Consider the following 16,445-nt stretch of genomic DNA (forward strand, 5'->3'; position numbering starts at 1 on the left):
CCCACCGGGAGACCTGGCCAAGTGACCAACAGAGGCTGAGCGGCTCTGACAAGCTCCCAGGCCAGCCGCAGAGGGAAGCGCAGGCCCGGGGCCAGGACCTGGACCTCCTGGGTCAGGCAGAGCTCAAGGCCAGGCTGCCAGAAGCTGAGGTTAGGACCTGCCCCAGAGAGCCACAGAGGGAGGGGCCTGACTACAGGCCAAACAGCCGGGCTCCTGCCGGGCCATCTGGAGGCAGACCCTGTGGATGTGTATGTGTGTGGGTGTGAGTGTGTGTCTCCCAAGCCACGTGGGTGGCTAAGAGCCGTGGGGTTGTGATCCGCCCCCCCCCCCCTCGCAAGCCTCTGGCTCCCTTGTGGTCACTTTCACTTCTGACATCTGGTCAAGTTCACAGCTGGCCAGCTTCCTGCGTGGCCGTTTTCACTTTCCCTCTCCCAAATCTGGGGGCAAAGGGCCCCCACTCCTTCCCTGTTCCACTTAAATTTATTCATGGCTACACATGTGAATTTGCTTTATTTCGGCGAAGAGTCCCGTGTTGTATGTGTGTGTTGGGGGGGGAGGCAATGGGACAGGAACTCGCGCCATTAGAATACCTGGGTCCCCACCATACAAGCAACCCCCCACTGGCTCAAATCACGTGCATTTCCAGAAAAATCTCTTTGTGCTGTTTTTCTTTCTTTGCTATTTAATGCTCATCGTTTATGTGTAGGTTTTAGGAGGGCCCAAGAAATGAGTACACAGGATGCAAGGGGGACGTGACAAGGAGTCCAGAGCTCACGGCCCCAGTTGGTGGGGGGGCCAAAAGGGAGGCAGGAGGGGCCCCAGAACCCAACACATGCTAAAACATCCTTGCGGTACCCCAACCATCCCCAGCTGCTGGGGAGGAAAATAAATACACTCAGTGCTGTCCCGCTCTCCAGGTCCACAGGTGAGGGGACAGCAGGTGACTTCCTCCTCCCATCAGATTGAGGTCAGAGAAGCGCCATCTGCTCACGGTGCCCCCAGTCCCTTACACAGAGTCCGGAGAACCCTGGGTGGGGGAGGGGTGCCTATCAGCTTGGGGCTCGGGGGCTTGTTCATGCTAAATAGAGGGGGCGCCACACTCATTCCAACATCAAGCAAAACAGAACAGGCTAGGAGGGGCCTCAGGAGACCTTGTGGCCCCTTTCTGGCACCAAGCTAGGAAACAAACAGTCCTTTGCGGTGGAGGCAGGGCGGGGGGGGGGTCCTCTGAGCTGGAGAGAGGCCCTGTGCGGGCCGCAGTCTATCTCTGTTCCTTCTTGCTGCATTCCCACACTGGTCCGCTCTTCTTCGTTGCAGCCTTCGGAGCCCAGCCAAACCCACGCTTGCGGGAAAGGGGAGGATGGGGGTGCATTCCTCCGCGTGCAGGCCCTGGGAAGGCAGCCCTCGAGGCCCAGCCAGGCCAGGGGCGAGGGAAGGGAGCGAGTTGACTCCAGTTCCCTCCCCGGCCACTCCAGGAGCTGCCCTGGGCAGGAGCCGGCCCCCGCCCTAGGGCAAGAACTCAAGGAGAAAAGCAGGATTTCTCATCCTCTCTGCGTGTGTCCCCATATCTGTTTGTTGCAAGTGGGGGGGGGTCCTTAGTCCCTGGCCCCCCTGAGGCCGGCTCTAGGAGAATATACTGTCTGTGTTGCCTCTGACCTGTGCCCAGAGGGAGGGCACCAGTGGGCTGGGCCCCACCTCGGATGCTGCACTCACATGCCCGAGGGGGACTGGCACAGGGAACCAGTACCCCTTTCCACAAACCCTAAACAGTGCTTGATCAAATGCATCACTGATCAACGTGGATCCACGGACCAGGCCTTGGCGAAGCAGCCCGTCTCCACAGGGGCTGGACCGGCCTGGAGGCGGCGGCGGAGGGCAGACTGGATTTGGCTTTGAGACATTTCCCAGAGGGTTGCCCGCCCCCCTCTCCGGGCCTCCCAGCCCTCAAGCAAACCTGAGAGCCACACCCCGTCATTCAGAGTGGAGGAGCCCAGCCCACATTGGGCCTCTCCATTGCGGGGTGGCTTTGGACATGTCACTCCCTCTCTGGGCTTGACTGTCCTGTATATAAAACAAGTGGTGGGGGTGGAGTAGCTTTCAAAACCCCCTTCAGCTCTAACAAGCCTCTGACCATCTTCATCTTGGGCCAGAGAGGAGGGGGAGGGGGCTGAGGGAGGACGGAGGCCACCATGATGGTCCCTCGTTTCCCAACTTCACAGTGTAGAGCCCATGGCTCTGATTCCTCGGTCTCTCCCTTTGAGTCTCTGGGGTTTTGTCATGGCCCCCAACACCATCCTTGGTGTCAGCACCCCCCTCCAGACCGGACACCTGCTGGGGCGGGGGGAGGGGGACCGGCCCACCTATACAAAGTGCCGGGAGAAGAAGGGAGCAGAAGGTTTGAGATGTCATGAGCAGGGGCAGGGTGGGAGAGGCAGCAGGGACCCTTCTGGCACTGGAGAGAGTGAGCAGAGGCGAGGGGGCCACGTGGGAGCAAGGACAGGGCTGTGGTGGACGGGCCCAGGCTCCGAGGCCCTGCCCAGAGGAGCTCAGCTCTGCCGCCGGCCCCTGGGGGTTGGCCAGGGCATCCATCGTCCATCCGTCGGAATGCGGGGGCAGGGCAGGGGTGGGGGGTGCTCCGGTCGGGGGCTCACACCGGGGACGTGGCCGTGGACTCGCTGCACAGGCTCTCGACGATGTCGGCTCGCTGGATGCGGCGCAGGGCGGCCAGAAGGGCATCGAGCGTCGCGCTGTCCTGGGCAGCCCAGCTGGCAAGCAAGGCGCGGACTGGGCAGGCCTCACGGGTGAAGGAGTCTATGTGCTCAGGCTGGTAGCCCAGCTCGCCCGCCAGGTGCCGCCACGTGTCCCCTGCAGAGCCGTTGAGCAGTTTCTCTACCTCCTCCCGCTTGGCTGGTGGCAGGCTGCTGTAGAGACCTCCGTCCCCCTTGAGTGCTGCCAAAAACCCAGGGGGGCAGTCAGGGGCCACCTTCCAGGACCCCTTTTCCACCAGTTGGGCATGGGGGCCTGGGGTAAGACCCCGGAGGGGCTGAGGCATTTCTCCTCCCAATGTAGGGAAGCCCCAAAGGCCTAGAGGCAGAGGGATGGGCAAGATGAGGCCATGGATGGGGGGCAGGGCTGCGAAGGGGCCCCAGGGGGCTGCCTCACATCCCTGTCACCCCACAACATAACCCTGTCCCCGCCCCTCATCGATGAGTCAGGATAGGGGAGGGACAGGTCTCAGCCCCAGACTCAACTGCAGCAGGTATCTTGGAGCTGGGCTCTGGGCCACTAATTAGGGTCCATAATTAACTACATGCTCCCCCAGAAGTCCAGAGTGGGAGGCTAATTGCAGCCACTTTGGGGCGTAATTAGCCCTAGGAGGGACGATTAGCTTGATGAGCCTGGATGCGCCAGTGTGTCAAAGCTCCCATCCCCCACATCTCTCCACCGCTAAGACCTCTCCTACCCGTGCGCTCTTGACCTGCATCTCGAAGCCCCCCCCCCTCGTCCCCCGCCCTCTAGCTTTCCTTGCAGCCTCAACCCCCCACCCAGCCTCACTGCTCACCCTGGCCCGCGGCCGTCTGCGTGTGGGGCTGCTGGTCGTGCAGGCTCTGGCTGTCCACAGAGATGCCACTGTCACTGTGGAGCTTTTCTCCCTCCGGCGGGGGCGTCTGGTTCACTGGCCGGCTGTTGGCGCCTTGCTTGTTCTGCTTGCAGCTGTTCCACCTGCAGCCAGAGGACAAGCCCGGTCTCAGGGCACGAGGGACACTGGCCCGGTGGCTGAGAGATCTGTGCTCTGACTCGTGGGGCAGGGGCCATGGTAGGGACCCAGCTATAACCGCCCCCCACCATGGTACCTAAGGTTCTTCTTTCTCTCCATGTTTGATTCCCCAACCCTCCACCCCTGCCTGACCCCCACCCCTCTGCACTGAAAGTGCCCTGAGCGGGGCTGGGCACTCAGGGTACTCATACGCGTGGCCGATGGTCCATGAACGTTCATGGAATGGATAGTGCCATCCATTCACGACTTCTCAGGAATTCCATTTCTCCCACTGTCCCCTGCCAAACTACTCCCACATGTGTGCACGGAAATAATAGAAGCATTTCCTCTATTATTAGCAATAAGAAAAAAGCTTAAATCAAATGTGCATCAATAAAAGCCTGTTCCAATGAATTATGACCCCCCGACACTGAATGAGGGGTTACAAGCAATCAGATAATCCCTATGTCCCCAGGAAAGCTCTCCCCAGGGAGATTAAGTGAAAAAGTAAGTTGTAGCACACGTATAGTGTGATCCCACTGATGCCTAAAAAAAAACCCAAAAAACAAAACACCCCTCTGCGTGTTTACGTATAACTATAAAAAGCTTTAAGTATGTGTGTTTATAAAGGCAGAGAAAATGGTTGGAAAGGATCCATTCCAAACATTCCAAGGAGAAGAGAGGTAGGATTTGAGGATATAAAAGAGGGCTTTTACTTTCTTAAAGTTTTTCTTTAATGTTTTTTATTTATTTTTGAGAGACAGAGAGAGACAGCATGAGCAGGAGAGGGTCAGAGAGAGAGGGAGACACAGAATCCAAAGACAGGCTCCAGGCTCTGAGCTAGCTGTCAGCACAGAGCCCAGTGCAGGGCTGGAACCCACACACCGCAAGATCATAGCCCGAGCTGAAGTCAGACGCTTAACCAACTGAGCCACCCAGGCACCCCGGAGTTTTACTTTCTTTACAAGATGTTGGTCTTGTATTGCATTTACCCAAACAAGCACGTATTACTTGGATGATTTTTTTTTTAAGAATGGAAAATGCACTTCAACTTTTGAAACACTTCCCAGAAGGGCTTGTGCATGTCCTGAATTTCAGGATGTGGGTGCCACAACTCCCCAAGGGTGGCCTGGGAAGGAAGAGACACAGCACACAGAGGTAACTATGGGTAAATGGGGTCTGAGGGAGGAGGGCGCAGGTGGCTGGTGAAGAAAGCTCTGTGTGCAGTTGGGGTCTGGGGGGTCAGGGAGGGGAGCACATGGGAGGGGGCCAGGGCAGGTGCCAGAACAGGTCAGGGACCGTCCCTTGCCCACCCCCTGCTGACCTGCCACACCCTGGTGTGGGCCAGCTGTGGGTGAGGTTGACCGTGGTTTGGGGTTGAGCTTTAAAAGGGTCTGAGGGGGCACCTGGGTGGCTCAGTCGGTTAAGCGTCCAGCTTCGGCTCAGGTCATGATCTCACAGTTCGTGGGTTCGAGCCCCACGTCGGGCTCTGTGCTGACAAGCTCAGAGCATGGAGCCTGCTTCAGATTCTGTGTCTCCTTCTCTCTGCCTCTCCCCACTCATGCTCTGTCTCACTCTATTTCTCATAAATAAAAAAATTAAAAAAAAATTTTTAAAGGGTCTGAATTTTCAGGTCAAGGTCACACTTCAGCCCCACTTGAGAGCAAAGACCCTGCTCTTCGTCCCCCAGCCCCTTCTCACCTCTTGAAGGCAATGTAGGCCACGAGGCCCACAACCACAGCGGCCAGGATGGAGCAATAGACAGGGATGAGGTTGTCGGCGGTGCCTCGGGTCACTACGGGCTGAGAGCTGCCCATCACTGTGGTCCCCACATCTGCCACCGTGCTGGCTATGAGGTCCTGGTCTGGCTGGATCTCTGGCTCCTCTGTGCTGGGGGCGGTGCTGTCTGAGCCCTCTGAAGGTGTAGACCGAGTAATCCAACGGCCAGGGATCTCTGGGAGAAGGAGCTACAAGAGTGAGGGTCCACCCCCACACTACACCCCTCCCCTCCTCTTCTGACCCACCCCAGCCCTTCTTCCCCAGCCCCAGCCTGGTTGTAGGGTGCCCAGCAGCACACAGGGGTGACATCATGAGTGTGAGTCATGATGGTGGAGAAGAAGGGCCTGGGTCCCCTTTAGCTCTGTCACCGATTTACTATGTGACTCTGGACACGCCTCTCAGGACCTCAATTCCCCCATCTCTAGAATGGGGATATTAAGAGCGATGGTCTCGAAGCTCCCTTCTGTCTGAGGCATAGCTGTGGTCCTAGGAATCTATCCTGCCTTCCCTGGGTGCCCAGAAGCCCGGTGGGGAGAAAAACACACAAAGAAGAGAGAGAGAGCACCAGGAAGCTTCTAGATAGAAACGGGCTGGGGAAATGTTGTAACCTCTCTGATCCCTGTTTGTCCCGATCGCCCGTCACCCTGGCCCTTGGGAAGAATGAGGGTGCCCAGGTCTGCAGAGAGCCACCTCCCTGCAGTCCAGATCCCCGGGAGCTGGCACTCAGCCTCCCTTCTGGTATCTGCCATCCTAGCTCTCAGCTCGGGCAGGGGAGGGCATGCCGGCTGGCTTGCCTCCCTCCAGCCAGTCCTTAATCCGCCCAGTGGCTAGCCTCTATTTCCCACCCCATGAGGCCCCCAAACCAAACCATCTGCTCTTGCCACCCAGAGGAAGGCAGTGTTGGGTAGCCCACACCCTCCCTGGGCAGAAGCAGACTGCCGGGGGTGGGGGGTGGGTTGCGGGCAGGGGACTGCGCCTTGCCACCCACCTGGCCTGAACATGCCAGCAGGGTACTGCCAGTCTCCCTGACAGAGGCCTTGGCACCTCCTGCCACTAGTGGGTGGGATTTTCCATTCTGCCACACAGCCAGGGGCAGGATCAGGGGCTGTGGGCTCCAGAGGGCCGGGGGGTACCTGTCTGGGCAAAGTTGCCTACTCCATCCGTCCTCACTTCCGACACCTGGGGCAGGGAGGGAAAGCAGATGGGACATGCCAGTGGGGTGAAGGGGAGGCACTGTGCTCCCTGGCTCTGCCCCGCCCTGCCCCCAGTTTGCCCACCCAAGTCGGAGTCAAAGCTGCCCACTGGTCCCTGAGACCTCCTTGGCTCAAGACGTAGATGGTTCACAGGCCCCCATTTTCAGCACTTTCTGAGGGGCAAGGCCCCCAGATGTGAATCTGGAATCCATCTGGCTGGCATTAGGGAGGGGGCTGCCATCTGTCCCCCTCCCCTAGCTCAGTCCTAGGAGGGGGGAGGGTGAGACCCTGGCCTCCCCAGACAGGGTGTTGGACTGGGGAGGGTCTTCTCTTGCCCTGCGAGAGGACTGGGCAAGCTGGAGAGGCAGCCTGAGCCCTGAGGCTGAGAGAGAACTTGGCTAGGACCGTCCTCACCCCAGAGGCTGAGGTTGGTGAATCAGGCCATCACAGAGATCCAAGAAATCTCAAAGAGGACGCGTTGACAGTGGGCATTAAGGGACAGACAGGGCTAAGACGGGGCTGTTCCGGGCACTTTCTCCTCATCTCTCTGATCCCCTCTGGCAGGGGGGTGGGGGGCGGGCAGCAGGATGAAATCCAGATGTGGCCATGTCCACCAGCATTCCAACCCGCTAAGCCCTTGGCGAGTCCTGACAACCATTTCCGGAATGGGAGCTGTCAGACTTGGGGGTAGAAAGAGGGAGCAGGTTATTCCAAAATCCAAATTTCACTGGAACAAGGGGGTGAAGGGGGGGTGTCCTTCTGCCCCAAGGCTGAGTGAGTCACCATGTTGACACCTGAAATGTATATGCAAGAAAGTACAATACACTGGAGGGGGGATCAAACCACAATCCCATTCCATTTCCTGAAATGTTCCCTCTGTTCCAAGCTGACACTTAACCCTTCAGAGACTAGAAAAGGGAAGGGGGCAGGGATAAACACGGGGCTCAGGGGCACCCTCTTCCTTCAGGATGGCTGTGACAGGAGTGTGGTATCTGGGAGGGTTGTGTGAACGCCTCAGAAGAGAGAGCCTAGCCCTCCCCCAGCCCCCACCTCTCCTTGCTCTCAACCGCACCCGTCGGTGCCCCCACCAGCCGGTCCAGACTTGCCCGTGAACTGTGCTGCCCGCCTGCCCGCTGCTGCAACTCCCTCCCTGCTCTGCCCTGTGCCTGATGCCACTTGCCTGTCTCCTGGCCGAAGGCAATCGCCACCGGAATCACTCTGTTCTGCGCTCCACTCCTCCCCCCTCCACACCCCCTCCCTACCCCAGCGCGCAAAGCTTCACACACATACCCGGCCTCAGCCCATGTTTAACCACTCTTCCCACCATAAGCTCCCTGAGCCGGGGATGACAGGATGTGGAAGGCAGGGACACTCCCCACAACAGGGGATCTACCCCCACCCCCCACCCCCATGACTAAAGGCAGGGGTTGCGCTGCCTCACCCAGAATGGGGTCCTCCTGGGAACTAAATGCTGGGACCATGTCTACCCCATCAGAATGGGGCAAAGCCTGTCTCTCCCCCGTGAACCCTGGGGCTCCCCAAAGGAGGTTCTAGGTTGCCTGCTCAGAGTGACCATGCCCAAAGGGAAGTAGCTAACAAGTGCCCAGCCACAGGGCGATGGACAGAAAGTGAAGGCACTGCCAACCTCTCCCTGCACTAGAAAAGCCCACTCCTCTCCCCCAAGATGGGGGTCACCAACCAGAAACCAAAACCGGTCTGCCTTGGCTGCCACAGGGCTTCCTCCTCCTGTCCCAGGAGCTGCCCCATCTCCATGGGCGCCATGCCTGAGCAAGGTGGGTGCACCCAGTTCCCATCCCCCCATGGAGACCCCGCCTTCCATGAGCACTCTGTCTTGTCCTTGGGCTCCTGAGCCCTAGGCCTGCTTCCTCTGCCCCACCGCCTCCTCAGTGCTCCCGGGGTCCAGCGTCATCCTTGGCCAAATGGTACTGACTGTCGACCCTTCCCCCAGACATCACAGGCTACAGTGGGCCAGCCACCTTCCCTAACCCCAGCCCTGGAAATTGTATGGCCGATGAGGAAATGGAGGTCCAGAGACAAGGGTGACTTCCCTACCATCACTCCGAGGACAACAGGACAGATCCATCCCAGGTCCCCAGAGCCACAAACCACTCTGGACCTAGACCAGACCATGGGACCTAGGCATAGGGCCCCAAGCAACGCCTGAGGGGCCTCAAGCGCCCTTGCCAGGCCAGAGAGGCTGCTCATGGACCAAACATGTCCTGCACTGTGCTCTGGCCCGGAGGCCACCTTTGAGTTGCTTATCTGCTGCCCATCTGACCCCACAGATGAAGAACCACAGAAACGGAGTTCCCGGGTAGTAACTGCGGCCTGGGGGTAGGACGAGGGCCTTCTAATCCCTCAGCGCAGGGAAGGAAATAGTGTGTTTGTGGGGGGGGGGGGTCCTTTGGGCCTGGAGTTTCAGGGAAGGTGGCTGCAGGCTCAAGGCCACCGAGCTCCGCCCCCCCTCACCTGCCCCACTACCGCCGGCCGGCCCCGCCCGGCCCGTCTCAACCCCCAGGGGGCGCCCTTGGCCGCGGCTTGCTCACCCTCGCACTCGGCGTCGGCCCAGCGAGTGCACTCGCGCAGCTGGCGCTCGGTGTCCTCGCACACGGTGCACGGCAGGCATGGGTCCACGTGGTTGGCTTCGTCGGAGTACGTGCCGTCGGGGCACTCCTCGCACACGGTGTTCTGCCTGTCCTGGCACGAGAACACCAGGCCGGAGCCAGCCTCGCACACACGGCACGCCTCGCAGCGGCCCGTCGTCTCGTCCTGGTAGTAGCCGTAGGCGCAGCGGCACACGGCGTCGTCGGCTTCCACGCACGGCGCCGACATGCTCTGCAGGCCCACGCACTCGGTGCACGGCTTGCACGGCTCCGTGGCACTCACCACGTCCGAAAAGGTCACGCCTGAGGGCAGATGGAAGGGCAAGGGTGTTGGGGGATGGAAGGTGGGGATGGGGGAACACGGAAGTTCAGCACCTGCCCTCTGGGCATCTGGGATGTGGGGACTGGAGGGCCTCCCTTCTCCCTTCCGCCCGCCTCCTCCCACAGGGTCCCCTCACTGAGCCCCACCCTCCTCCTCGGGGTCCCAGGTCTGTGAAAGCTCCAGGCGCCCCGGGTGGGAGCTGGTAAATTTCTTGGCAGATTCTCTTAGAGAGTTCCCAGCCCTGTCCCCTTGTTCCCAGCCTGATTAAGGAATAATCTGAGCGTGGTTCCCACCCAGCCCTCCCCGCGGGCCAGAACTGGACTGTGAACACAGCGCGGGCATGGGCGGGCCTTCACTAGGGAGCCTCCCGCCCCGGCTGCCCTTCTGTCCCTCTGCGCCCAGGTGAGGGCTCAGGTGTGGCCTGCCTAGGGGAGACCCCAGGATTTCCCATCCGTGGCGCCACGCCAAGCTGCTGAAGGGCTTGGCTCCTGAGGGTGGGGAATGGGCTTCCTGACAGGGCAACTACAGGAGGGATTGAAGCTAGAAAGCCCGAAGGACTTGCCCATATAGTCCTCTGCCCTTCCCAGTGGCACAAAGGAGAGATTTCCAGGCTCACTCTTGACTCATGCCCTTTTAATGGATGGGAGCTCTAACCGAATAAGGGGAGGGACGCTAGGGGACCCAAGGGTCCTCTCCTCCTTGTGCATGTGCGAGGAGGGGGAAGGCACGGAGCCAGATCTTCCTCACCCCTGAAGGCCCAGGTGCAGAGCTCTGTGCCAGTCCGAATGTGAGAGGATTCACCCTTGCTTCAAGGGCAGCAAGAGTAGAATTTAGGAACCACGGGAGCCACAAACCGGGGAAGGAGGGAGTGTTCAGAATGTGAAAGCAGAAGTAAAGACCAGGATTTCCCCATTGGATGGGGGGAATCAAGGCCTGCAATTCTGCTCTTAACCTTCTCGAAAGGAATCCAGAGCCCAGATGGAGCCCAGGGTCATGATCTTTGGCGTGGAGGTGGAGAACGCAGAAGCAGAGAAAGAAAAGCAGAGAGAAATGAAAGGGAAAGGACCTGAAGGGACAGACAAGCCAGAGCTGGACCTGAAAGACCAGGTTCAAGTCAGTTTGGGCAGAGAAGTCCCTGTGTTCCTCCACCCCCGGATCGGGCAGACCTGAACCCAAAGCCTGTGTCTGTCACTTACAAGCTGTGTGACCCTGGGTGTTTTACTTAACCTCTCTGCGCTTTTTTCTTTCTCTGTCAAACAGAGAATAATATCTGTGCTCACAGGGTTGTGGTCAGGAATACATGTGAAATTCTGCCATTAAGCGCTAGACACACAGCAGGGATCCTACAAAGGTTGGGCCCCCTGGGGCGGGCAGTGGTAAGCCCGGTGAACTTGGGTAGCAGGGATATGGTCATCAGAAGGGACTTCCAACCATAAACAGATGTCCAGTTTGTGCAAACGGGAAGATCCTATCTGGTTGGCATGTGGCAAGGGGGTGGGTTTTAATCACACTAGAGGGGGGAGGGGGGGGGCCCTGCCCATGGGAAAATACAGAAAGTGAGCAGTAGAAAACTCCTGGGAGAGGTTTTTAGAGGGTGGGAAAAAATGTGGTCTTTTTTGGCAGAGAATGAAGGCAGGAGTTTAATGGGCTTCCTTGTGGAAACGTTTTGAGGATAGAGGGAAAGTCCGCTGGGGTCTCCGTCCCATAAAGTGAGCTTATAAAGGCGGCCTGTTAACACAGCCGGGGAGTGGGGGGAGGAGGGGAACAGAGGAAGCAGACGGGAGGGTCTGCTCCTGCCACCACCTCCTCGCTGGTCTCTGCTCCTGTCCCCGCTTCCCCAGAGAAGCTAGTCCCCCCCCCCCCATCCCAGGCTCCTCCCCCCTACCTCCTGCTTAACACAAGGCAGTGGCGGCCCATCCTGGGCGGCTTAAAGTCCAGGGAGGAGAGGCACCAGGCAGGGGTCCAGGAAATGAGAGAGGCAACCTCAGGAGGTTCCAGGGTAGCCCTCCCTGCCCCAGCCTGGGATGGAGACCCTGTTAGGCCAGGCTTTGAAAAGGCATCACAGGATGTCTAACCTCTCCACCTTAGCCCCAGGCATTTCTCTGCTGCGGGATGGAATGACAAGGCACTGAGAGAGGAAAACTGGGTTTGGGGACACCAAGGAGTTGGTGTTGTCTGGTAGGCTCTGTGTGTGTGTGTGTGTGTGTGTGTGTGTGTGTGTGTGTGTGTGTGATGGTGGTGGTGGTGGTGGTGGTGGTAAAGAGGCATCCAGAGGTCAGACTAGGCATGTAGGTTCCCGGTTCCGGAACCTTGTTCCTATCATGATTAAAGAATAATCTGAGGGCCTCTTGTGGCTCAATTGATTAAGCATCTGACCCTCGATTTCGGCTCAGGTCATGGCCTCATGGTTCGTAAGATCGAGCCCCGTGTCGAACTCCATGCTGACAGTGCAGAGTCTGTGGGACTCTCTCTCTCTCTCTCTCTGCCTTCCTCTGCTTGCTCTCTCTGTCAAAATAAATCAATAAACTTTTTTTTTTTTAAAAGAATAATCTGGTATGGTTCCCCCCGGGCCTCCAGGTGGGAAGTGAGAAATGTAGGATGTGAATCTAAGCAGTGAGGAAAGGTTTCTCTGGACAGGAAGAGAGCACTGAGCCCACGGCCTGAAGGCAGCCACTGAGGCTGGGGGCATCCCGCAGAGAGGCTCCTGGGTCAGAAGCACCCAGAATTCAGACCCCAGCCCTGCCAACCTTCTCAACCCCCTATCCAGCATCCCTGGAAAAGGGGGTTCTTTCCTTCTCCCCAAGGAACCCCCAGGTAGGACAGGCCACAGCAGCCCTCTCCCCTCTGGCACTAGCCCACAGTGAGGACATCCCGACAGGAGCCCCCATTCCTGCTCCCTCTAGAAAGCTCTGCTTCCTCAGTCAGAGCTGGAGAACAGTTGGCCTGGTTGAGGGGTGGGGGGGAAGGGTAGCCACACCTTCCCAGGATCCCCCAAGGTCAGTTTCCAGGGCAGCCAGGATGTGATCCTCCCCCACTCCCCCCAGACACGGTGAAGGTAAGTGGCAGCCATTGATTTTGTGCAGATGGTATTTTTAGCTGGTTGTAGCATCAGCTACTCCTGCTACCTGGCCACATTCTTCCACCAGGCCTCTCTGCCCCCGGGGGGGCTGGGAAGGGGCGCCCCCTGAGAATCCCCCCTCAGAGGGTCCCCCTCCTCCCTCCACATCCTGCATCCTTCCCTCACCCGTTCTCAGCTTCCCCCCTCGCCTCCTATACTGGGTCAGACCCATGCCGGTGAGGGCATGTTCCTCCCAGCTGGTGTGCCCGTCCACGCCTCCCCCTGGCCGCCCCCCTGTACTCACTGTCCAAGCAGGGCTCACACACGGTCTGGTTGGCTCCGCAAGGCTGGGCTACCCCCTCTCCCAGGTTGCAGGCTTTACAGCACTCGCCGCCATGGGTGTACAGGCCTGTGGGACATGCCTCCTTGGCACCTCCAAGGGACACCTGGGTAAGGGGAGATCAGAAGGTCAGACGGGCAAGAGAAGGGAGAGAGTGTATCTTTCAAGGGATCAAACACCCCCTCCTAAAGCCCTCCTATTGGAACCACCTGGGCCGGGATGAGCTCACCACAGAGGCCTTAGGCACATCAAAGCTGGTGGGGAAGAAAGGCAGTGGGGGGACACTGCGCTGCAGGCAGGCTGCTGTGGGTGTGAGGTCAGAGCCCCCAGTGCTGACTTTGCGCAGAGTTCATGTTGTGGTCACGGCAACTTCTGGAATTCCAAGGATGTGCCACATGGGGAAGGCAGCAGCAGGGCCTTTGGGCAGGTGGAGGCCGCCGCCAGCACAGGGCTCCTGCCAGCACAGGGCTCCCAGCCAACGGGGGCGACTGGAGGCCAAAATCTAGTCCCATTGCCACTTGCTAAGGCTGTACACCTGCACGCCCTCTGCCCAGAGGGGGGCCTTTTTCTAACAAAAGCTATAGCAGGGCCCTGCTCAAGACCTTAATTCTACCTTTCCATGTATTAAATATTAAACGGGAGGGTGTCTGTACCCAAGAACAGAGGCAGAGGGGGTAGGGTCCTGGATTCAAGTCCTGACTCTGCGCCAGACTTCTGACCATCTCTGCCTTCCCTCTCTGAGCCTCCACCTCTCCTCAAGGATGGTGACAGAGACCACTCAGGACCAGAGCAGAGAAAGGGGCCAATTGGCAAGAGTCTGGCACTGAGAAGGGAGAAGGGACGCCTGTTATCGATGATGAAAACGTGGCTGCTCTCACCGCCCAGCCGCCCTGCTCACCGGGGTTTGATTTCCAGCCACCAGCCCTCCCCTCGCCCTGCCCGCCGCCCCCCCTGCAGCCAGTGGGAACAGCGCTGGAACCAGGGGAAAGGGGAGTCAGATTCCTGCCACGGAGGCATCTTTGCTCTTTGCTCATGGATGGAACGATTTAGCACCAGATTCCCTGGGGTGGGGGGAGGGGGGAGTGCTGGCTGCTGGCTCTATGTTTCTATTCCTTAAAAAAAAAAAATTCTTCATGTCTAATAAAACTCCAAAGCCTGTTTCCCCTGCCTCAGACCATGCAGCTCTCATTTGATGCCAAGAGGAAGTATGGGTTCTGGGGTCATGGGACTAGAGGGGAGGGTTAAGGGTCATTTTGGATATTCCCCTGCTCCCACACTGGCTACATCATAGCCCAGAAGACTCCCTTTCCCTCCTGCCCTTTCAAATATTCTGAGGTCTAGGGCGCCTGGGGGGCTCCATCAGTTGAGTGCCCAACACTTGATTTCCGCTCAGGTCATGATCTCACCATTCACGAATTCAAGTTCTTTATCAGGCGCTGCGCTGACAGTGCAGAGCCTGCTTGGAATTCTGTCTCCCTCTCTCTCTGCCCCACCCCACTTGCTCTCTCTCAAAAATAAATACACCAACTTTCAAAAATAAAATAGTCCGAGGTCTCCCTAGGGGTTGGTGGAAGGAGGGGGAAGGAGAGGTTGGATCAGTGTAAGAGGCAGGTTGTGGTCCTCAAGAGGGTCCAGGCAGCAGGGAGGGTGCAGGCAGCACAGGAGGGGGGCCTTGGGTAGCGCCACTATCCCTTCCCAGGTGGTAGGAACACACATCCGGGAACATCTGCAGACCAGAAACCATGAGGAGTTGGAGGGGGCGTCCCACATGCAGGCTTTCCCCTGGGAGGAGAGCCAGATTCCAGAAGGGTCTGTTCGGATTTCTTTTCATCCTCGAGGGCTCTGTTTAAATGTCACTTCTTCAAGGAAGTGCTCCTGTGGCCCCTGCCCCTCTCAGATCAGGTGGGAGCGGCCCTGTTACTGTTCTTGCTGGTCAGGCCCCTACTGGACTGTCAGTGACCCAAGGGCAGCACTGTGGCGGCCCCAGCATCTGGGACACAGTAGGGACTCAACATGTATATTTATAGAATTTAAGAACATGAAAATTCAATATTGACCTCAATGAACTAGAACTCAGGGGGAGGGGGCGGGGAGGGCCATGACTTTCTAGATAGCTGAATTTCCCAAAAGTTGAGGATTTGTTGCTCTAATCACCTAACGCTTTTCATTTTATTTATTTTTTCTTTATTAAATGTTTATTTAAGTTGTGAGAGACAGAGAGAGACAGAGTGTGAACAGGGAAGGGGCAGACAGAGAGCGAGACACAGAATCCGAAGCAGGCTCCAGGCTCTGAGCTGTCAGCACAGAGCCCGACCCGGGGCTCAGACTCCCAGGTCACAAGATCATGACCTGAGCCGAAGTCAGTCGCTTAACCAACTGAGCCACCCAGGTGCCCCAACGCTTTTCATTTTAACCATGACGGTTGCACCTGTCTGACTCCAGAACATACCTTCACAGTTTCCCCCCTGCATCAGGGACTCAGTGCTTACTCCAGTGATTATTCTAGGCTGCTCTGCAGTGAACCCCTTGTGCTTTATCCCAAATCACCACGCTCTTGTCTCTGAGTTCTTCTGTCAGTTATTTTTTTTTTTTATTAAAGTGTTTCTGCCTCCCTGCTTCCTGTCAAGATATCAGTTGTCAATTTTTGCTGCCGCCAGAGTGTGACCTGAGCAGCCCCTCCCCCACCACCCTAACTTACTAGATCTAACTGAATCTGTAGAAAGCGTGTAACTAGCCTGGGTAGGGAGGTATAAAATATGAGTGTAGGTAGGATCTGAACCAGGAGGGGGCCGTTCTCCGAGGAAAAAGTGTAAGTTATACTGTCTTCCTCCTCAGCAGTCCCCACTGCTCTGAATCCTGGCCTATCAATCGCTTAGAGCTGGGTGATCTGGATCAGGTTTAAGTTTCTCTCTGTGCCTCAGTTCCTTCATCTGTAGGTAGTGGTGACAGTACCTGCCTCATGACATTGCCATCGACATTAAGTGAAGAAGATGTTTATACACTTCAAGCTTCCTCTCTCTCTCTCTTTTTTATTTAAATCTTTTTCAAGGTCTTGCTTGCTTCTTTTGTGGCTTTTGGCTGAGCTCCAGTTGGCTGAGGTTAGCTGAGAGCCGAGCCCGCCGAGGGGCTCTGTCGATGGCATTTGAGCATCTTGCTTGAGCATCGCTTCCTGGAGGCTGGTTCTCGCTGCCGCAGCTTGTGACGTCTCTCTCCTCCCAAGTCCTGCATTCGGACTCCAGGGCACATAATTTCCTGCGTTTCCTGTGCTTGTTTTATGGGTCCTGTTTCAAAACACCCCAGATCTGCTACTTAACAGGATGTTACTCTGGGGCAGTTCTCAGTCTCTCAGAGTCCTCCATTTTCACACCTTTT

General features: G+C 57.6%; 1 protein-coding gene across 1 annotated transcript in view; it reads right to left on the reverse strand.

Annotated features, from left to right (window-relative positions):
• Window positions 1-491: 491 nt before the first annotated feature.
• NGFR (nerve growth factor receptor) overlaps window positions 492-16,445 on the reverse strand; it is a 21,574-nt gene continuing 5,620 nt past the window's right edge. Inside the window, exons 5-9 of the mRNA XM_029927013.1 lie at window positions 13,038-13,179; window positions 9,297-9,656; window positions 5,459-5,711; window positions 3,563-3,723; window positions 492-2,949 (exon numbers count right to left, since the gene is read on the reverse strand). Of these exons, the coding sequence (XP_029782873.1) occupies window positions 2,648-2,949; window positions 3,563-3,723; window positions 5,459-5,711; window positions 9,297-9,656; window positions 13,038-13,179 (1,218 nt within the window). The 3' untranslated portion in view covers window positions 492-2,647. The remainder of the gene's footprint in view (window positions 2,950-3,562; window positions 3,724-5,458; window positions 5,712-9,296; window positions 9,657-13,037; window positions 13,180-16,445) is intronic.

The sequence above is a fragment of the Suricata suricatta genome, chromosome 17, assembly GCF_006229205.1.
Source record: "Suricata suricatta isolate VVHF042 chromosome 17, meerkat_22Aug2017_6uvM2_HiC, whole genome shotgun sequence".
Classification (NCBI taxonomy): domain Eukaryota; kingdom Metazoa; phylum Chordata; class Mammalia; order Carnivora; family Herpestidae; genus Suricata; species Suricata suricatta.